Consider the following 23538-nt stretch of genomic DNA (forward strand, 5'->3'; position numbering starts at 1 on the left):
AAAATATAAACAAAGGGTATAAACATGTACAATCACAAACAAGGTGTCCCTAAACAATCTATGTTAAAAACATTCAAGAATCAAGTGTTTAAAAATTCATTCAATGAATAGTATGGTCTGTCCTTCATGTAGTTGAAAAGTACTCTCTCCATCCTTTTCTGAGGCAGCTGTTTGATCTCATCAGGTATTTTATTATAAATCTTCACGAGGGTATGTAAAGAGTTTTTCTGAAGGTATGAGAATCTCAATGAGGGCACGTTCAGATGTTCTTTGGCTCTAGTGGCGTATTTGTGCTTTTTTTCCATTTCACGAAAGAATGGAGGATTGTTGGCAACAAAAAGGGCTCCTTCATATATATATAATGAGACCACTGTCAAAATACCATGATCCACAAAGTGTTTTCGGCAGCTCTCGAGCCTATCGAGACTCAGGGTACTTCTTAGACATCTCTTCTGCAGCAACAGAATTCTGTCGATTTCGCTTGAGTTGCCCCAGATCACATGAAGCAAAGATACTTAAAATTGTTTATTAGTACTAAAATAAGCACCAGAACACCAACAAACACTCAGTAAATTGTTTAAAAATCAGTAATCACCACAAGAAAACACATACAATCAGTTCAGAAAACCAATATTTTGGCTTTAAACTTCCATCCTTACCACAATATACCGATATCAATGGTCTCTCTCTAACGCCCAGTCCGTGTTATTATAGGTCTATGAGCCTGCCTAATGAAATCAAAGAAATAAATGATTATAAGCCATTTAAGAAAAAAATATTTACTTCATTGTTTAATTTAGAATAGAATATTTAGAATTTATACTATAGAAGATTTCTGCTGTTAAGTGGTAGGTGATGTTATTCTGACACTTTTTCCCTTCATTTGTACTTGTTTCACTTTTATCTCATGATTTTGAAATAAAGAGCTATTTATTAATATTATTATGAGCAAAGCAGATTTCCATCCTTGAAAATTACAGCCAAAACTCCCCAAAGATATTATTGGATTCATCAATATGATAGACAATCTCTTGATAGAACAAAAGATCAAATTCATCAGTTTTGAAAGGCTGCTATAACAAAATACAAAACCTGGAATGTATGGGATTCAACATCAAATCCATAAATTTTAGATTTACAAAAGATTCCATTAATGAAATTCCCCCAAATTATAGATACAAAGGTTTGTAAAACCTACCATAAGGAATGCAACTGAAAAAAAAATACATTTTTATAATTTTCTTATAATTTTTTTACTGTAGTATTAATTGAAACATACAATATGATAAACAAAACAGAAAACATTCATGGAATGTTGGCCAAATAATCTTTGACATGAGAAGGTTCTAACCTTCTAAATCCATCTTGGTCACAAATTCCTACTTCTATATTATCAGCAGTTAATTGCCCTTCAAAGCTCTCCTTCAAAGTCAAAATAGCTGTGTGAACAGCATCATCTAACTCCAAGTCTTCACTAAACCTCTTCTCTAAGAATGTTTTCCCATTTATATAGTTTTTGCCCATAGCTGTGGCTTTCCAAGCGAAATAAGCTCCAGACGGATCACACTGGAACAAGTATGGCCTATTGTTATCCCATCCACAAATCAATAGAGAAACTCCAAATGGTCTTACACCTCCTGATTGTGTGTATTCTTGCATTACTGCTGCTACTCTCTGGACCAATTGAACTGTTGGTATGGGTTCTCTATATACCAAGAAATATTGTGTAGCCATTTTACGAGCTTCTTTAACTAACAAACGATAATCTGGACCCATGCCTACAATAATAAGAGCATAACTAAATGAAACACAAAAGATAATATGTATAAGCTATAAGATTAAAGTTCCCTAAATTAAACAATATTAAAAAAATAATGTCATTAGTGAAATTGTCCATAAAAAATTGTTCAGAACTAAAATACAAATGGATAAAATTGGTCTGATTGATATAACTGTTATTACAGTAGTTATCATGTAACATTCACATTTTGAATTGATTCAGTCTCTACTTGATAAAAATCTCTTAAAATTGAATGACAGTTATGCTATTTCCAATTCACATTTTTCTCAAAGAATATAATTCAAACATGTAGTCGCCTAAAATTTCAAAACTTAATTCTTTTTAAAATTATTTATTCAATTATTCACTCTATATAATAAACAAGGATAATGGGAAGTAGGACAGCCAGTGAAACACAACTTATTAACTGAACGATGTTTCGTCTGTATATTCAGACTTCTTCACAGCCTTAGTTAATTGTTGTCGGCTAACGATGTGATACACAAAACATTGAACACAGTGTATAAAAGTCAAATAGCCATTTGACATGTAAATTTTCCATTTTGTATTTCTAGATGTGATGTCTGTTCTAATTTCTTATTTTAATTGTAAATACTTGACAAAATTTTATTTATACACTGTGTGTTCTATGTTTTGTGTATCACATCATTAGCCGACAACAATTAACTAAGGCTGTGAGAAGTCTGAATATACAGACGAAACGTCGCTCAGTTAAAAAGTTGTGTTTCACTGACTGTCCTACTTCCCATTATCCTTGTTTATTATACACATTGCGGAGTATGTGAAATTGTTGATATTATTCACTTTGTTGCAAATCAAATAACTGAAGAGTTAGTTTTTCGAACTTAATGGCTCTACATTACTCTGACAAAATGCAAAACCTTCATACTATTACTTTAGATTTGAGTATTTTTATCTTAGTCCACATTAAGCAGAATAAAGATTCAATGTAAGTTATACCTTTATTATAAAACAGGTACATTTCTATGTTCTCAGAACTGGTCTGAATCAAAAATGTTTCCTTTTATTTCTTGAATATATTATGTACACCCAATTACCTGAATAAACCATTCCGATATGATCTGTAATCATTTCAACTTTATGAACACTATGCTCCTCATAAAGTATGGATTTATGTTTATTTTCTGTTGCTATAACCACACCATTAGAAGCTTTAATTCCTACTGATGGGGCTCCAGCAGCAACTGCCGCTAAGGCGTATTCAATTTGTACTAATTTTCCAGAAGGACTGAAAGTTGTAAGAGAGAAACTATACCTCTCAGTTGCCATTTTCGATAACGATAAGTAAAGAAACACAGTAATTGGATAACACTTTGAATCTTGCGGTCAACCCAGATAATGACAAATCAAAATAGTAAACCTGACATTTCAGGATGAAATGCTATTTTATAAATCATAGAATAATGATTAGTGACAACCATGAACCAAAGACCTTAGCGCGTTCGGCGCATCCGAGAGCGGACGGATTTTTTACTTACGTGACCACAGATTTTACAAATAATAAAGATTTATCCATAAACCTAATATCACATGATATTAGGTCTATAGATTCATCTGAACTGGCAGCAACAGTGCGAATAAATTCGAATTTTTGTAGAGCTCGAATTAATTCGAACTGGTGCATGTGGCGCCCTTCGTGGCGAAATGAAATGAAATCATTAGTAAAACCTTAGAATATACATGTAGATAGAAGGAACGGAAAATAAACATTCGAACCCGATCCCGAATACAAGAGAGATGAAAGCTTAGACGCGCCAATCACAATTGAGCTAGCCGAATTGAAAACGTTGCCGGCTCTATTTTCAGTACGAAGGAATGAACGAAGGAGAAGATCAAAATTTTTCCGAAATATTCAGATAAATTGTCGATGTGGCAACGTGCATTCGGAAATTCTAAGCGCGTTCGGTGTTTGGTTATTACCTCGGACCGCTCGGACTTGTCGCAACCGTTCGTTTATTACATCCAGATTGAGGGGAATACACATCTGGAGCGTTCGGCAAATATATCTGAGCAATCGGATGTCGATCTTTTTCGTCGGACGTTTTCGAGCTAGCAAAGGGATTTTATCCACAGAGTTTACCTTTGTCTATGGATTATTGGATTTTATCTGTCTTTGATGTTTGTTTATTTATAAAAATTAACATTTCGTCGTAGTTTGTATTGAAAAATTTCAATACCTAACTTGTTATAATTCTATAATTGGATTTTAAATAAAATTATGGGTATGGAATGCAGATAACAAATGAATAGGCAGTGTGTATATTTTTGGAATGAGATATCTGGTGGTGACTTTGGACAATATCATTAGTAAGACTTTGGGGACAGATAATTTTTTCGTGTTATTGTATAAAGCGTTGTGCATGTTCAGTTTATTCAGAAGAGCGATGGACATTCAAGCTAGGGATATGAAGAAAAAGGCCAAGCTTTTAAAAAAGCTGACTATGTTTACAATATATGAAGTGGACTGGTTTCATTACTTCTAAATAAATGAGACAGACTTCAGTGAATTTTCCACCTTATTATATCGAAATTATGTAATGGATGAAGCAGAAGAAATTAACTCGTTCAAGGGTATCGACTGGGACATCAGTGTCCCAGAAGTATTTATAAATGTCCTGTTCAGCAATAAATATATCCAGCATGGAATCAATTGGGAATATAAAGCCAGATCAGTGTATTCAAGGTACTATATCTATATTTGTGTCAGCTAATAGTTTATTATCATACGAAAGTTTCAGAGAAAAAAATACCATATTCAGGAAAAGGACTTGAAGTTTGTCAGTTGGACCCGAGGCTTGTTGCTTTTCTGAATGGTGTTATTTTCAAGAATGGGGAGTCAGTGAAATTATTGGAAATCAAATGTCTATTCATTGGTAAGTTTCTAGTAAGTTAAAGAGATTATTTTTATAATTGTTTATAATTTCAGGTCGAATTATTTCTGCTGAAAATACTGAGCACCATTGCCAATATTTGAGAAGAGGAAAAGCCAGCTAATTTGAAAGAATAAATAAACATTATGCTAGAGTCTGATTAAGTATGGCAATTATGAATTTGAAAAATTGCGACTCTATAGTGTTCTCATCTGGTGATAAGACATCCAAAACTGATAGTGAGCCATTTGATGAAGAATTCACAAAAAAATAATTCTTAAAACTTCAAATGATTTATTTTAAAAATATGCTTTACACATGAAAGTTTAAATTTTTCAATTAGAAAGATATTTTTCCAAGCCTTAATTATGCTGTAATAAGACCATCCAGAATAAGAAAAGTTCAGAATCATACATGTCTGAAGTTATACATGTTATAACTTCCAGACTATTGAAAAATTTGAGTCCAGTTGTTATTAGTAAGAGAGTAAAGGATTTGCTATTGGATCATACAATATACAGGTTGAGTGATTTATTTAGGAATCATTTTTGTAAATATTATTTGATATTTGTAACTACAAACATATTTATGTTTTCATTTATGATCTTTCAGAATTCAGAGTTTTTTTCACAGACACGTTATAATGAAATTACTTGATATAATTAATTTAATTTTGATGGCTAGGGGCTTTTGGGATTTGTGTGTGTTATTCTTTTTTCATAATTCTCATCAAAAGGATTGTTGTTTCAGTTTCTGAATTTGTAATATTATTTTGCCTTTGACATGTCCAATACAATTTAATTTGTGAATGATGGATCAATAAAACTTTATTATTATTATTACAATAATGACTACTCATTTCTTCTTCTTCTTCTTCTCAAATCACTTATTGGTGATTTAATGGGTTCGCATTTAGCATGTACCCAGATTGGTAGCTTACTCTGTGTTTGATTGATTTCTTATTTTCTCTGACTTTCCCACCCTCAAAAATCCAGAGAGAATAAAGGATAAGGTTGGGTTATTTTCATATGAGGGATCAAACATCCAATGTTAGTAGGTATCTACTGTATAAACAAGATTCTTCTATATTTTTCATTAATCTGTTGAATCCATTTTAAATTTCTATTTTACCTATTTTACAAATATTGCTTATATTTTAATATCTGAACATTCCAAAAATTCATTCAATATTTGAACTATATCAATGCTATCTGTAAAGATTACTTCATAAATATTAATGGGCCTTTGAATCTCAAACTTTTCAAGTTTTGTGTATAGTGTATTAATATTGTGTACATTCAGATTACATTCAAAAAATACATGCACCAACGAACCAACTTTACCGCATTCACAATTGGGTGAGGAATTGATTTTGATCTTATATAAATGTTCTGGTGTCAAACAATGTCCTGATCGTAATCTCATCATAGTTGTAATGTGTTTTCTTGTCAAATTATTTTTTAATAGTTTATATGGCTTATCAATTGTACATTTTTTATCCCGATTACGCATGTGAGTGTATATTCTTCCCTTATTTCTACCCCACTTTTGTAGTGTTCTGATCCAATTTTCCCTTATTTTATCCTTGATAATATTGTACATAAATTGTGGACCTCCCTTGTAGTTTAATAATTCACCGTATCTACCTTTATTTGCAAGATGATCTGCTTTATCGTTTCCTATTATTTCTGAATGACTCGGTATCCAAACTCCCTTTATGATCTTGTTATCATTACTTAAATCTGCCCATATCTGCTTAACCGTTGCTGTGATGGTATCTATTGATGAGTCTAACTTCCAATTTTTTAAAGTTAATAATGCACTTAATGAATCCGAGAAAATGACTGCTTTGGTAATATTTTGATTTTGAATTATTTCTAACGCTTTTCCAATTGCTAATAATTCCGCTGAATAAATTGACCAGTATGAAGGTAGTTTTCTGCTATATTCTAAAGGTAGAGACGGTGAGTATATTCCTATTCCTACACTTATGTTACCGTTAATATTTTTTAATGAGGCATCAGTATAAAAACTCTGAAAATTTTCAAATTTATTCTCGCAATAATTTTTAAAATTAATCTTTGTATCAGGTTCTTTTTTTCCAAAATCTGGAATATCTATATCACATTGGGCCGAATGTTGTCTTCATAAAACGAATGGAGATTTTAGAAGTGATTCCTCCTTGGAAATATACTTTCTACTAGATCAGACCATTTTTCTTTTATATCTTTTCATTTTTGCAGAGAAATTAGGTATCCGTTTTTTATACTTCTGAAATAAGTAGAATGAGATTAGATAAACGTAACATAATTTAAACTAACCTCTACAAATCTTTAGGTTAAATGAAGTTCTCTCATGATCATTTTTTCTCACGTTTCACACAAAATGAGCACTGCATATTTTATGGAATACTTCAGGTTGCCATTTCTCTCAAAATATGATCAGCACTACAATAAGTTTTAGATGAGAGACATTTGCTATCATTTCTCAAATATTCTTATCAAACTCTTCTCACACTAATAATCCATATCTTTCCTTCTTTCTCGAGCTACTTTTTCTTATTGTAATATGAATTGTGGCAACCAACTACATAGCAATGAATTTGTGAATTTCTTGCAGTGAATATTTGATAATATTAAAGTCCATACCTTCAGAATTTTTCCGTATTTTTCAATATTGAAAACAAAATCAACTCAAAACTTCTTTGTATAGTTATAAAAAGCATAAATTTCTAACGCCTCTTCAGCAGGCAAGACAATAAAAGTGTATATTATGAATATTGATTATGTTTTACTAATTATTTCATTTCATTTAGCCACGAAGGGCGCCACATGCGTATATCAAAGAACTGACATAACAGCTGAAGCTCTGGATGCAGTGTACCGTTCGTTTATTTCAAATAAATCTTGATTATCTGTAAAATCTGTGGTCACGTGACTAACATATCCGTCCGCTCTCGGATGCTATAGGCAACTGAGATTAAGAATGCAGCGCCAAGGTGAGCAAACGCAGAACTATAAATGTTGACATTGGAGTGTTTTGTTGTATTAGTTGTGTGTGTTTTTGCGTTATTAAAATTCGATTTTACAATAAATATAAAAACTTTTCAGACTTCTATAATGAACAAGTGTGTTACTGTGTATATTTTATTTTCATTTCAGGTAAAGGCGGTAGATATCATCATTTGTTTCAGTTCAGTCTAGTGATATTGAAAGTTATGCAAGGACGGAAGACTTCGAAAAATGACGAATAACAATCGTGTGCATATAATATGTGAACGGTTCAATCAACATTATTATACTACAGGATTCTAATAGTACCTTTTTTAGGTCCAAATGGCAAGACTGAGTAAAATACTTGGGGTATCTTAAAGGTACAAACACTTCTAGAAGTGTTAATGAAGGTGAAGAAGTTTTAAATGCTGGTCACATAATAAAAATGTTACATGTTATTTCCATGACTAATAAACTTTAGTTGAAAGGTTTTGTTACATTTCACATTACCCTTCAATTATACAGTCCCAACAAAATATTACAAATGCTAATGTATTGAATAATTTTAGGAATAGTACAGAAAGTCGCATATCCATTTTTATTTATTTATTGAGAGATAACTCAATTTACATAAAATGTTTCTAAAAATAAATTTAAATAACTAGGTTACTTAAAACTACTCATATCGATACCTATTTATCGAATTAAATTATTGCTTGACTAATGAATCATCAAAAAATAATGAGATTTCAATTGACAATATTTCACTTATGAAATGTATTCATTTTGAAAATATATTCGGAAAATTATACGACTATTTTAAAATAATTAAAATGTGATAGAGAAGTATCATCAGTGTGCCCTGAAAAAAAATATATAGAATTTCAGAATACATGTCCAAATATTTCTGAGGAATTTTTCCAATATTGTGTAAAGGTACCTTAGATTTGAAGACAATGTATCTTTGGCACAATTCTTGTGAAATGCCAAATAAAACAGATAATGTCACATATGAAAGATCACATTTCAATTTTGTTAAAACTAAAACAATACACTGCTTGATTGTTAAACGATCTGATCTTTGATCACTGTAAATAGATTCTACTGCTTCTACTATTGTATCTTATAGTTTCATATTATTGATACCAGTAAAACTGTTCAGAGCACTATCTGTTGTTATCAGATCACACAAAGAAGATACTTCAGGAGTATTCACTTGCACTTCGAAATCCTTGAAAGTTTTAGGCCCATTATAATCAGGCTGACCCTGAAGAAGCTGTAATAGACCTTGTGCAGCTTCGATTTCATCTTGGGAAGTAGATTGTAGAGCAGGTTCGATTTCTTCACAAGAGCATTCTTCAGCAGTAAGTTTTTCTTTGTTGATATTTCTTTGATTCAATCTTTCAGATCTACTACTAGAACATTCAGGTTCTTCCTTTGTGGTAGTGGATCCAACAGGAAGATTTCTGGAAGGCACAGCAGTCTTTTTCAAACATTCTTTCTGTGTAGAACTGGAATCTGTAAACGATTATTATTATTATCCCCATAAATATAATCTAAAATTTCATGTGCTATCAGTGCTTACCTCGATAAAAATAATCATCATCGATAAAATGCAGGGAACATATGATACTTTCATATTTCTTGTCACTGGTTTATCGATTTTTAGTTTCAGTTGCCAAGCTTTTTGTCGATCCATCAGCACTTTACTCCTCAATTTCCCTTCCATCCAAACACGATATTTATTACCAGTTTGAGGGAAAGCATGGAACTTGATATTTGACCTTTTTTTCCCAGGAAGAACACTGAGGAACTGAACATTAGCGATTCGAACGACTCATAACTATTGAAATGATTCAAAAAATATAAAAATATTTGTAGAATATCACACAAAAACAAAGCAGAATGCTAGAACCTCAGAGTAATGACTACCTCTGAGGCAAACCATGTCAACATTTCTAGTTACTCTGATTGTCAGCAGGTAGCGTAGCGCTTATTTTGATTCGCCTATTGCCGAACGCGCTATCTGTGCTATAAACTAGGGGGGTGAAACCGCTAGTGCTAGCTATTATTAGTATTCTGTGGTGCTAGCATTGGCAACAGATGTGACGTCACATACACTCAAATTACACGGTATACATATCACGATGTAAAAATTTTATTCTCATAATAAGCCAATCAGCGTTCGAGTTTTTCAATATGATTTTATAACCAACAATAAATTGTGTTTGTATTTGTAATTCTTGAATGAACAGATAAAGTGGTTTTTATTGTCACTTATTTATTACAAGTTCTGTTTTAGGTTTCAGGTAAGGTAAGGTCAGGTAATCCATGAAAAAATAAATTTAGAACAAAATAAGACAGGGTTTTTCCTCATATTGTATTTCAATGCTCTAATATATCTGAGATCCTTACTTGTGATTATAATAATCTTTCAGAATCAACTATATTAAAGTTAAATTCTGTTCCTCGGCATTTACTGAAGTATCAAATTTATAATCATCAGCCCTATGATTGTAGAACTTCCCCAAATGTTTCTTGTATGGAAAATATTAATGATTCTAACAATAACCATCTACGTGATCCAGAATTATCATATCAAATTAAAATGAATTGCCTACTAATTGATCGCTATTTATAATCTTTTTTTTTTTCATATCCACCTACAACCTCCAAATGAGCTGAAAATGAAGTAACAAAGAGGACCTGTGATAATTAAAGTGAATTACGAAATGAGCACTGTAACACAGGAAGATAGATTAAACCAACTGAAGATTTTTATCTTTCATGTATGTGTAGAAATTTGAATATTGCTTCAGAAATGTATCAATTCAGTTGTTCATCAGATATAATTTCATAAAGTAGGTATAAATAGGTATTTTTTTTCAGTCAGGTATGGTGTAAATCTCCCAATATAATGTATATTATGTATTGATTTTTATAAATAATTATTATTTTAAGCAAATATGTGAATTTCCTTTGATAAATAAAACTTTTCGATGATATTTTTCTGTTTTAATTCGAAATTATAACAACATAACCTAAAATAAATACTAATAATATTCCAACAATTTCAATGAATTGTCATACCTTCATATTCAAATTTTCCCGCCATATTACACTACATGATGGCGGACAAATTATCGGCCATATTGTTGCCTTGATTTAACACGGCGTTAGCACTTCTTATTAATTTAGTATTCTGTGCTATAAACCTTGGATGAAAACATATTGTTTTACTGAAGTAAGGATTTAATTTTGCCACAGAGGTCGCCATATGCAATTACGCACACCGCCTATATAATTTCCGCAATCTGCTATTTTGTAGAGCACAGAGCCCTCTACGGCGTTTGTGTTCATCAATTTCTCATAGAAAATCTTAATAGATTTAGAGCAGTGGGCATCAACTGAGATATCGCTGTCTCTTTTCTACTTTCTACATCATAAAATATCAGAAAGAAAACGAAAAGGTTTATGTATAATGGCGTTTGTTAATATTTTTGCCTTTTGAAGTTGAAAACGTTTCAATATTCGCGTTGAATAGATTTGTATTAGCCTAACATCAGTACATAATTTAATTGTGCGTTCAACTGAAGTTTTTCGGTACTGATAGCGCAGATTTATTTTACATAATATGTGTATGATTGAGTTTTTGTTGTCAGAAAACCTTAACAGACTGTGATATTAATATTAGTTTTATAAAGAATAAGTTGCTTTATATACAAAAATTTTTGATTATTTATTGTACATCTAGAATAGGAATATAGTAGACTTTTTCAAGTGTAACCAAAGATTGAGATTCGACATGTCACAGACAGAAGACGCTGAAAATTTAGATAAATCTAAAAACACTCTCGAAGTTGTTGTAAAAGGTGAGTTAGAATTTTATTTCATATATTTTTTTCATTGATTTATTGCCATTTCTATTCAATATTAGGTTTCAGTATACCAATCACTGAAAAAAAGAAAGTTACTTGTTAAGAACAGGTATTGGTCCATTTCTTTCATCTGGATCATCGCTTTTTGCCTTATTTTTTTTATGAGATTGTTATTAGACAATATTTCAGTATACAGATTCATTTGATTGAACTGAGAATAATTAAAAATGGAACAAAAATATGTTGAAAACTCAAATTGTTGCCACAATATTTTTCGGCTAAGATACATTGTGGCACTTCCAGTATGCAATGATTATTTCTTCATCATTCTTACTGATACAATCTATCAGTAAGAATGATGAAGAAATAATTAAGTCTTGTTTCTGCTAAAAGTTTCTCAAGTATTTCAGTTTTTAATAATTAGGTCTTTCAAAAATGTTTTCAATAGGTATTCTTCAACATACTTCAATGGTATTCCCACAAATTTTTGAAGAAAGACATTTAAATGAGCATATCCCTTAATCACCTTATTGTACCAATAAATTAGCAATAATCCTAATATATATAAAATAGATAAGGGATATTGATCAACACCAATAAAGATATTTACTCTTTATTCATTCAAATAGCAAGCTTTCAAGAACATTTGGTCTCTTCATCGGGGTAACTGTAAACATACTTCATTATTACAGAATACAACCAGAAAGACATGACTTCTCACCTTAAGTAATAGGTATTCAAATGAATAAAGATTAAATATCATCGTAGGTGTTGACCGATATCCCTTGTCTAATCTTTTATATCATTCATCGATCATTATTTGGAATATATATATATATATATATATATATATAATATTAATAATGTTTATTCAAAATAAACATAAATAATAATGTTTAATATTAACATATGTTTCGGCCTCATAATGGTCTTTTTAAGGAGGGACTTAATACTATCAAACAGTTTTTGACTGTTTTCGTCAAAATTAATTTATCAGTCAAAATCATATAATCAATGTTTACATTTTAGATAGGCAAACGATAGACGAGAGTACCATATGTATACCTTCAAAGTACAATAATCGGGAATCTTTTTTTGTAATGAGAGGAACAAATCTGACTTTCCAATACCAGGGATCATCTTATATTTGTGTAAAATTCTTTTTTCGGCAACCGTCCGGGAAGTGAGCACTTCCCGGACGCTTTTTCTCTGAGAAAGTAGCATTTCCCGGCCTAGTCCGGAAAGTACGTACTTCCCGGACTAGGCCGGAAAAGAATCATAGAATCCATAGCAACCGAGATAACCGGCTGACAGTTCATATGAAATTAGTTGTCAAAAATTTTCATGGTTTTTGATCGCAATCGCAATAAAATATGGAAAGCAGCAACGATAGTGTTATTTTACTTGGTTGCCGAAAAAATATTGTACGCAACACGCCCGAAAATGGTTTTTTTGGACTCACAGACTTCCAGGACTCGCTTACGCTCGTCCTGGAATTTTGTCTATTCGTCCAAAAAAACCCTATTTTCCGGACTTGTTACGTAAATTACTATTTAGCACATTCGTTGAAAAGAAAATTCTTTGAATGAATACTTTTTTAATCATTCATCAACATTATGCTGACCATCTTCGTAATTAAGTCGTTTTGCTTGGGTTCTTCTTAATTGGTATTAATTTTTCATATCAAGTTTATTTCTAATTGCATTGTTATAAGATGACACCATTTTTATTCAACTAAAGCTCTAAATGAATTTAAGTAATTTTTTAAGGGAACTTATTCTATTAGTTATTTTTGAATTGTGTTGTCCTTATTAGAAATCAATTATACACTACATGTTAGGTTATTTTCATGTTTTTGTTCCTAAAGTTTTTCATGTTTCAAATGGAATTTCAGGCGTAAATTTTAAATGAAAAGAGTAGTGGCTCAGAATTGTGTGTATATTTATAATTATTATATTATTCATTTGAGCGCATAACAGGGTACATATTTGGTTTTATATTTATAAGATTTGTAGTTGATATAACATTTGAAAAAATTTAGTATTTCAAATATAATCTGTTATAGATGTGTTATTTATTGAATCTATTCAGTGAATGAAAATATTTATGAAATCTGAAAAGGGGTTTCAAAATGGTCGTCACGATGAGATGACTACTTTTCCTCACGTCCCGTTTTGGAGCCCCATAGTTGGAAAGAATCTTTTTGAAAATAATATTGAAGCCTTTGTGAAGTTGGAATTGTGAAAATAGTTTGTGATTGTTGAGATTTTTTGTGATTTTGGAGTTTGTAAGGCAGATTGTTTCCTGTGTCGATGGCGACTAGCCAAGCACATTGTTGAAAGATTGATCAATCAATCAAATCTGAAAATGAAATAGATATTGGCAAAACTGCAAAATGAAAGTTGCTCTAAACATAATATTGATATTCAATTAACTAAGTAAGATTCATATTTTAAGAGAAAAATTTAGAACAAGATCATTTAAAATGTTTGTTGTCATCAAATATGAAAAAAAAATATATATATATATATATATATATATATCGTGAATCTTTAAGGGAATTCGACTGATAAGAAGGATTTCAGTTTTACTCTTTATTCATACCAAGCTTTCGGAACTGGTTAGTTCCTTCCTCAGGGTTACTACAATTTTAACAATTAAAATTAAAATTACATACACAAAAAGAACTTTCACAAATCTTTAAAAACAGTCACAGAATTTGAGGTTGTCTCCTTAATAAGTTAAAATTCATCAATTAACGCAAATTTTTAAGTAAATTAGTCTCAAATACTCTATCAGTTGGATTAATCTTTCTTTGTCAATTGGATGTGAGTATAAACAGTGTGTCTAACCTAACTAGTACGACTGTTATCTGGAGACAATATATATATATATATATATATATATTGTTGTTGCCTCGAAGGACGCAAGATAACCACACCTACGAGAATACTCTTGTTGATGATACCTGGGGAGTAGGCAGATTGAGACCCCGGCGTAAAGTCAACGGTTCTTGAGAATGGCTCCAAAATCGGAGCCGAAACAACGTCGAACACGACAAAATATTAGACGCGGTCCAATCCGGAACACACAAAGTTCATATATATATATATATATATATATATATATATATATATATATATATATATATATATATATATATATATATATATGAACTTCGTGTGTAATTATATGTTCATATTTTATTTTATATATATATATATATAGTGACTATGGTTCCTTAATTTGGATGTGTCAGGTTTTTAATGAAACAAACATCATCATTAAAAACCTGACACATCCAAATGAAGGAAACCATAGTAACTATTAAAAAGCAGGTAAATAACATTGAACCGAATATATATATATATATATATATATATATATATATATATATCCACATCCAATATATATGTATATAAAAAAAAATAAAATATGAACATATAATTACCGAAGCAAATACTCCAAAAAAGGAAAATATGGATACCATAGTTTATATTTTAATATCAGCATGTGTGAAGAAAATGTTCTCAATGGTCAACTGGCTTCCAAATGAAAAATATTTGAATATGAGCTTATTTGGCGCTGGCAGCTTACTCATTATTTAAATGACTTCTGCAAAAGTTAGGAATTTAAAATTTGGTACCAAATTTCAAGCATTAATAAACCACTGAAACTTCAAATTTTACATAAATTTTTTTTGTACTATATCTCAACAAATGAAAAAATTCTAAAAGCATTTATGCAAAATAAGAAAATTGAAATTGATTCCTTACTTATCACTTGCTGAAACATAATTTCAATATTAATAAAACAAAAGATATAAGACATTTGACAATATGTTTCACAATTCTTGAAATTTTTAACATATATATTATCTTGTTGACATGCATGTTTTGGGTTTCACCCCATTCTCAAAACTGACTATAAAATAATATACACAAGTACACATAAACCTGAGTGATAGATGTTAAAACCAGAGACAGGCGGAAATCTAATTGATTATATTATTTACCATTGGGAGATTCTGTTTATGAGCTGAGGATAATTATTTGAAATTTTTTAGATGTATTAAATCTTATCTTAGTTGATTTCTTGATTTTATGTAAGAAAAAACATTTCCAAAAACTCCAAGAGGTCTAAACGTTTACCTTTACACCTTTGTGTAAAATTTTTGTTTTATTAAAATCTATAAAGTAGAAAGGAATATTATTATATTATGTCAGGAGAGTACCCATTGTTCCTGGCTAATATTTTCAGGATTTGAACTTTTTTTCAGAGTTGATTTCTGCAAATGGAATTGAAACCACTTGATTTACTAGTGTGTAAAATGTTGACATCTTGATCTTATACAGAGTGAACTAATGTCATGGGTCAGAAAATCAGATAAAGTGGGTTTTCTATATATGTACATATCTCTACTTCAAGATGTTCATTTATTATTTTTACCTGAATGTCTAAGAAGTTCAAACACTTATTATTGTCCTCTACTTCCGAAGTGAACTGAATAGAACTATGATTTATCAATTCTAAAAATGATTCTAGTTCTGAAGTCAAGCCAGTCCATATACAAAAAATATCATCTAATACAGTACCTAATCAATCAAATTGATATTCGCAGGGGAACCCATTGGTAAACCATCTAATTGTTGATAGATTTTTTCATTAAACTTAAAATAGCTTTGACCTAGACATATTTGGAGAAGTCTTCTTGCCTCTTCCTTCATATCAATAGTGATAAAAGGGTTTTCATCAAGTTGTTTGGTTCACTGGGTACTCGACTTCTGTTGTTGGTATGGATGGAGATAAATTTACTACATCAAATGAGACTAACCCTGCATCTGTGAGTGTTTTCAATTCATTGGTCAACTATATTAATTTTAATGGAATATATTCGATTATGTTGAATCATATTAGATAATATAGAATTTAGATGTTTACACGGTTTTGAAGTAGGTGCATTGGTATTAGAAACAATGGGTCTCATTTGACAATTTTCTTTGTGTATTTTTGGAAGAGCATATGAAGAAGGTATTGTTGTATTAATTAAAGTCAAAGGAATATTGTGAAACGTATTGTCAAGTGTCTCATTTCTTTTCTTTTATTAATATCAATAAAAGAAAGCATACCAAAATTAATAACCCGAACCCATATAGGCTAGGAAATTGTGGTACAAAATATTTTGCATTCAGTATCAATGTAACTATTTATCCTTTTTCAATTTCATGATTAAGTAGTTGTCACTAAAATAATTTGTCTTAATTGATTTTCATTGAGGCTGAAGGAACTTAGGTCGAATAAATGACACTTTATAATAATTCTACATTCATTAATAAGTCTTTTTGGAATTGTTTGGGAAAAAATATTTTAATCCCCTAGAGATTTTCATCCATAAATCATGGTGCTATTTATTGGCTTGAATTTCGATACAAAAATTAGTTGTCACACCGCAACGATCCTCATAGCTATATAATACCATCAATACATTTTGAAAGCAAAAAACCAAGGAATAGAATTTTGAAAAATTTATATGTATAGCTATGATTGTACTTATTATTCATAGCTCCGAGTTATGAAATCTATTATTGTTCATATGCAAGATCGCCTAGTCAGTACCTAGTTCCAGAGGCCTAATGTTCGATTCCGAAGAGGTTCAATATTTTTTTTTATTTTATGAGTTTTGGTTGAAAAGCCATTGAATTTGAAATATTCTTCGAGATAGGAGGAAATTATAGACCATTGTGTAAAAATTACAGCATTTTTAGTGTGTGTTTTTCATTAAAATTTATATACACTATTATGAAGTAGGATTTTGCGGTCAGATATTTCTCCTTGTACGACTCAACAAGATTTGGTTAATTATTTCGAATACTAAGCCTTTATAATGAATCTGTGAACAAATGAATAATACTCTCATTAAATTTTAACACTTTTGCGGTCAGATATTTCTCCTTAAACAACTCAACAAGATTTGGTTAATTATTTCGAATACTAAGCCTTTATAATGAATCTGTGAACAAATGAATAATACTCTCATTAAATTTTAACACTTATCATTTTGGGATGTTTAAAACCAAAAAATGGAAACTACATGAGCTAAGTGCATGAAATTTGGTTCAAACATCAAGTGAAAAATACTACAAAAAAATTATTCCTTATATGTTGAAGTTCAATTTACAAGGTTAGGATCATTGGAATCATGCAACATTTCGTCTATATATTTAGACTTTATCAAGGCAAGTTCATTTAGTAGAATAAAGCTGATTACTCATTCAACAGTTTATTCTGACGGTGATTGCAATTTTATAATAGACTTTCTAGTGTTTATGTAAGATGAAAATTTTATTTTTTAAACATTTATCAAAGTGTTACTATTAATTTACAATATTCTCTGTACTCAGATTAATCATTTTTATTCGACTAACGAACTTGCCTTGATAAAGTCTAAATATACAGGTTGTATATGAGTAGTTGCGAAAAAATTTAGGGGGTGATTCCTTGTCAAAAAATAGGGTAGTCCTTTGATATAAACTTTTTTTTTGAGCCCCCCTGCTTAGTTGCAGCCCCCTAAAGATAGTTTTCAATTTTTTTCTCAAAAACTAAAATATTCCCAAAAATGAAATTAAGCTGATATTTTATGCGGGCGAGAAGGCATACAAAATTATTTTTTGTGGAGTTCCTCTATGAATACAAGGGGTAGAAAAAGCCACCTCTCAAACTTGTTTCGCAATAATTTTTTGTACATTCATATTCTACAATAAGAAAATAAATTTTGTATAGTCATCCATTCTTAACAAATAAGGTCTCTTGTATTTTTTTGTTAAAATTCACGGTTTTTGATAAAAAATGATCAACAAATAATACGCCTGAGTTGTGGAGCCTGGAATTATTTTCGATCTCAAAAACGATATTTTTATTGAGAACTGATACAAATGTGAAATAAATGTAACAAAAAAAAGAATTATGAACTTTCACGAATTAAAAACTACTTTTCGGGCGTCATCTTTAGGGGGCTGTAACTAACAGGGGAGGCTAAAAAAATATTTTTCTCATTTACAATAGAAGCCAGAAATATTCTCGTGGACCTCCATGAACAACTTATGGACATTTGATCTTCACGACACCGTGGATCCCCGGGGGTCCAACTGGACCACTTTGGGGATCACTGATATACACCCTGTACAAACGAAACGTTGGTTTAGTCCAAATTGGTCGCCTGATTTTAATGGTCCTAACCCTCTAAAATGAACTTCAATATGTTCATTCAAGGACGAAAAACACCGAATCTGTTTCTATAAATTTGCCTACTCATAATGATGCAATCAAAAAAATTATATTGCCGCAAAGTCCTAGAACAAGTTTAGAACTTATTGATTTTTGAAATTTCATTGAGACTACGAAAGAATACGGCTTCGAATTTTGCCGTTAGATATTCTTTGAAAATATTCTATATTGATATTCTTTATACTATTAGATCTGGTTGAATATGAATCTCTACTAAACAGGAAAATTCCTTTACTCAACAAAATATTTCATTCAAATATTTTTTTGAACTCGGCGATAGAAACTTGAGTTAGGTTATAAAATCTAATAACTTACAAGTTTCTCATGTACCCGAAATTTTTTGAAAAATTTCCCTGAATTGTAAAGACTCTCTATGGTCTTCGAATATATCACGAATTGAATGTATATTATTTCTTTCTTTGTCGGACGATACGTTATTCCAATGTTGTTGGAGGTGATCTTCGAAAACATATTGCGATAATTTTTTTCTAAGCCTCTTTTTGTGTTTCCCTTAGTACAATTATCATTTCAGTTGTAATCAGTTGATGTTGCTAACATTATTTTTGACAAAGATTATATTTCTGTGTGGTGAGATCGTGCTAAGGTTTTGTCCGATTATATTCGAGTATTTTTATTATCTATATTATTTTGTGAACGAGTGAATGTGCCTCCTGTTCTAAAAGTGTTCGTATATTTTGGGTCTGTGCGATTGTGTTTTAAAGTGTTGGCAATTTTTGAGAATTTCGGGATCAAAATGGCGAAGACCAAGGGTCTCAAAAATGCCGCTAAAACTTCTAATCTCGTTTCTGAAAAGGTAGACTTGACGGGTCCTGGTATATTGAATAAGAAAAAAGACCAAAAGATGTGGTCAAGATTCAAGAGAGTATCTTGGAGTGAGTTACTAGTTAATTGTCATTTTCTTATTGAACACAAATTTAATTCTACGTGAATGAAATTGATTTCATGGCATTCAGACAATTTTTCAATTCTGAAAAAAGTATCTCCCCATGAAATCAATTTCATTTATGAACACACAGACGTTAAATGATTTTTAATTCTAAGGTTCGAACAACTTGGGAAAACAATAATTTGTAGACACTTGAATACCATTGATCCATATTATGTATCTATCTTATAACAATAATTCAACCCCCGTTAATTATTATTGGAAATGATAAACCCAAAATCCTTTTGAAATGTATAAATTGAAATTGTGAAGTATACAAGCTATTTGCATTACATAGTCGCAAAAATCGGTTGCTCTACGGCATTGAGCCTCCTTTGAAAACACTATTGATGAATTTTAAACAGTCTATACTGAGGGTATTTGAATTGATGGTCATTTAAAAATTTCATTATAAAATTATTTATGATATTTGATGGCTCGATATTTTTACCCAAAATTCCTACTTTAGGAATTATGAATTTTTGAATATTAATTTATGTAGATGCATTGCAAAGTGGTCATCCAAAATTTTATAGAAGTTAGTTTTTTCACCTCTTGCCATAACATTTTAGGGTTACAAAAACTTAAATTTAAAATTCTGCTCTGGTGTGGAAAACAATTACAGATTATCATCATTATGAGTTTGAATATGATTGCGTGTTTCATACTTTTTGAAATTCTTTAATTAATAATAAATCGATTCCGAATTTACCGAAGGAAGTGGAAGCGTTGTGATCACTTCTGAGATGAAAAAAATTAGCTCGCAAAATGCATTTCAGACCATCCTGAACTATTTTGGTTCAGTGTCTGTCGGTCTATGTTCGCACATCTTTGTAATAGCCTTAAGTTCTACAATTGTTATGCGATTTTAATGAAATTTTTCATGGGTATTCAGTTTGTGCGGGTTCTTCGTTGGGTCGTTATTTTATATTATTTTTTAATTATTCTGGATGGCAAACGCGCGGTTTTTGATTATAATATTAATGACAAATAATTATGTAAATGCACTTCACTACTTCATAAGAAAAAAAAACTAAGTGAATAAAAAAATCCAATCCGAAAAGTCATAATTGTTGAACCATAAGATCAGGTAGCCTCACACTGAGGTCACAAAATACAATATTTTAAGAATCCTATTGAAAATGATATCACTGTGTACTGAACTCTGAATAACAAAAATGTTGGTCGATTTGCTCTGATCAGTAAATGCAATTTCTTCTTTCAGAAGATGAACATTTGATTAGCAGCATGGTGTTCGAGAAAATAGATATCGACTCCCCAGAATTTGCAGATCCGGCTATCTTGGCAGTTCGAGATAGCCCTAAATATCGTTACTCAAAAGACGAGCTTATAGGTTTGAAGGAGGTACCGCTTTCGAAGAAGAAACCAGACTTCCTGAACACGGAGTGTGTGTAAGTAATAAGTAATTTTCGTGAAATTTCTATATTTCAGAATCTATTAGTCAGATTTCACTTGCTTATCTACAGGGTGTCCCGTAAAGACCACGTCAAACCGAGGGAGAATGTAGATCAAAGGATAACCCAACTGCTATGACAAAATTCCCATTATAAAAGTCTTACCGTTTTCGAGATATTTTTTTTTTTGTTGAAAATAATGAATATTTCAATAATTTTGGCCTTGCGTTTGGTAAAATTCTACATCTTTCTGGTTAATTTTTTCTGTAAAATATTGCTGAAGAATGATTTTAACGTTTACATTAAAAACATCATCCGAAAATTTTAAAGGGGGGCTATGAGAAATATTTTTATTGGAAATTTTGGTAGTGGATTATTTTGTTCATGAAGTTTAGCCCATCGTAGTGGAAAAAAAATGTACCGAGCTACTGCTGCACATTACACCAATAAATTGTCTATTTTATAGTGATTTCAAAGAGGTATCACACAAGTCATTTGTTATTCAAAGAAAAAAGATATGGCTGTTTTTATCCAAATGGGTACGTTTCTGACAAAATCAAGTTTTTCAATTCTGTTAAGAAATCTTCGATGTTGCATTACTTAGTGAACAATGGCAATTGTTTACGTGCGAAAATATTACTCGCATAATTATTCACCTCAACGAAATTCAATTTTGCCTGCAAATTTTGGAAAACATCATGCAGATCCAGAATTTTTTAATAAGATCATTTGGAGCGACGAGTCTTCCTGTACCAAGGATGGGTACATGAATCTCCACAATTGGCATAGCTGGAATATCATAAATCCACACGAGGTGAGAGAAGATAGATCACAATATCGATTCAAGATCAATTTATGGACTGGAATATTCAATGGTGCAATTTTGGGCCCGATCGAACTGCCGCCATCACTGAACGCAAACAATTATTTGTAATTTTTAACCAACCAGCTGCCCATTTTATTGGAAGATGTGCCACTTGCGCTGCGACGTAGTCTGTGTTTTCAACATGATGGATGCCCAGCACATTACGGACTCGAAGTTACCGCACATTTGAATAGAACCCCACCGGTGGATTGGAAGAGAAGGTGAAATTTTGTGGCCTCCTCGTTCACCTGACCTAAATCCTATGGACTTTTATTATTGGGGCTGCCTAAAAGACAAAGTATACGCAACACCCATACATGATGAAGCCGAATTGAGAGAACGCATCCGCAATTCGGCTTCATCACGTATGGGTGTTGCGTATACTTTGTCTTTTAGGCAGCCCCAATATTAAAAGTCCAGAGGATTTAGGTCTTCATGTACCCATCCTTGGTACAGGAACACTCGTCGCTCCAAATGATCTTATTAAAAAAATCTGGATCTGCATGATGTTTTCCAAAATTTGCCGGTAAAATTGAATTTTGTTGAGGTGAATAATTATGCGAGTAATATTTTCGCACGTAAAAAGTTGCCATTGTTCACTAAGTAATGCAACATCGAAGATTTCTCAACAGAATTGACAAACTTGATTTTGTCAGAAACGTACCCATTTGGATAAAAACAGCCATATCTTTTTTCTTTGAATAACAAATGACTTGTGTGATACCTCTTTGAAATAACTATAAAATAGACAATTTATTGGTGTAATGTGCAGCAGTAGCTCGGTACATTTTTTTTCCACTACGATGGGCTAAACTTCATGAACAAAATAATCCACTACCAAAATTTCCAATAAAAATATTTTTCATAGCCCCCCTTCAAAATTTTCGGATGATGTTTTTAATGTAAACGTTAAAATCATTCTTCAGCAATATTTTACAGAAAAAATTAACCAGAAAGATGTAAAATTGTACCAACCGTAAGGCCAAAACTATTGAAAGAGGCAAAAATTCATTATTTTCAAAAAAAAAAATATCTCGAAAACGGTGAGACTTTTATAATGGGAATTTTGTCATAGCAGGTGGGTTATCGTTTGATCTACATTCTCCCTCGGTTTGACGTGGTCTTTACGGGACACCCTGTATATAAAGTGAGTTATCCAAAAATTCAGCTATGTAGAAAAACTAATATAATGATGTTATTATTTTTTTGTGTGCTTTACACAGAAAAATGAAGGGTTTTTTAACCTGATAACTCTAACAGTCTATCTTCCCGCGAGAAGATGCATGAAGGTCGGATTTATCGTGGAATGTCGAATTTATAGGAGGAAGATGAAGTATTGGTTTATTATTTTCAATTAAATACCTTTGGAATCATTCGAGAAAAACATACTGTCTTGAAATTTTCACCGTTTACTTTTTGTAACAAATATGATACATTTAAAAAATTGTTAGTTGCACATGCGAAG

At 31.2% G+C, this 23538-nt stretch overlaps 2 protein-coding genes and 1 long non-coding RNA gene across 23 annotated transcripts in view; 2 read left to right on the plus strand and 1 right to left on the minus strand.

Annotated features, from left to right (window-relative positions):
* Positions 1-1228: 1228 nt before the first annotated feature.
* On the minus strand, positions 1229-3206 carry LOC123675636 (proteasome subunit alpha type-2). Its single transcript, XM_045611076.1, has 2 exons — positions 2860-3206; positions 1229-1778 (listed from the first exon to the last, which is right to left on the minus strand). The coding sequence occupies exons 1-2, from the start codon at positions 3089-3091 to the stop codon at positions 1306-1308; spliced, it is 705 nt and encodes a 234-aa protein (XP_045467032.1). The 5' UTR covers positions 3092-3206; the 3' UTR covers positions 1229-1305.
* A 101-nt stretch (positions 3207-3307) lies between these two features.
* Positions 3308-7902, plus strand: LOC123675637. Of its 4 annotated transcripts, XR_006746800.1 has the most exons (4): positions 3323-4695; positions 4749-6656; positions 7508-7690; positions 7854-7902. It is a non-coding gene; the product is annotated as an uncharacterized LOC123675637 (long non-coding RNA). The 4 variants fall into 4 exon arrangements; XR_006746799.1 differs by lacking the exons at positions 7508-7690; positions 7854-7902 and having other exon boundaries at positions 3738-4505; positions 4555-4695; positions 4749-6556; XR_006746797.1 differs by lacking the exons at positions 7508-7690; positions 7854-7902 and having other exon boundaries at positions 3740-4505; positions 4561-4695; positions 4749-6556.
* A 3181-nt stretch (positions 7903-11083) lies between these two features.
* The window catches only part of LOC123676324 (eukaryotic translation initiation factor 4E transporter-like), a 209863-nt gene continuing 197408 nt past the window's right edge, over positions 11084-23538 (plus strand). For 3 of the 18 annotated variants that reach the window (XM_045612154.1, XM_045612168.1, XM_045612170.1), the window contains exons 1-2: positions 11084-11557; positions 21019-21205. In XM_045612154.1, the coding sequence (XP_045468110.1) occupies positions 11491-11557; positions 21019-21205 (254 nt within the window). In that variant the 5' untranslated portion in view covers positions 11084-11490. Of the gene's footprint in view, positions 11558-19293; positions 19741-21018; positions 21206-23538 lie in introns of those variants that run through there. The other 15 variants (XM_045612158.1, XM_045612165.1, XM_045612157.1 and 12 more) reach the window with 13 other exon arrangements.

The sequence above is a fragment of the Harmonia axyridis genome, chromosome 3 (assembly GCF_914767665.1).
Source record: "Harmonia axyridis chromosome 3, icHarAxyr1.1, whole genome shotgun sequence".
Taxonomy (NCBI): domain Eukaryota; kingdom Metazoa; phylum Arthropoda; class Insecta; order Coleoptera; family Coccinellidae; genus Harmonia; species Harmonia axyridis.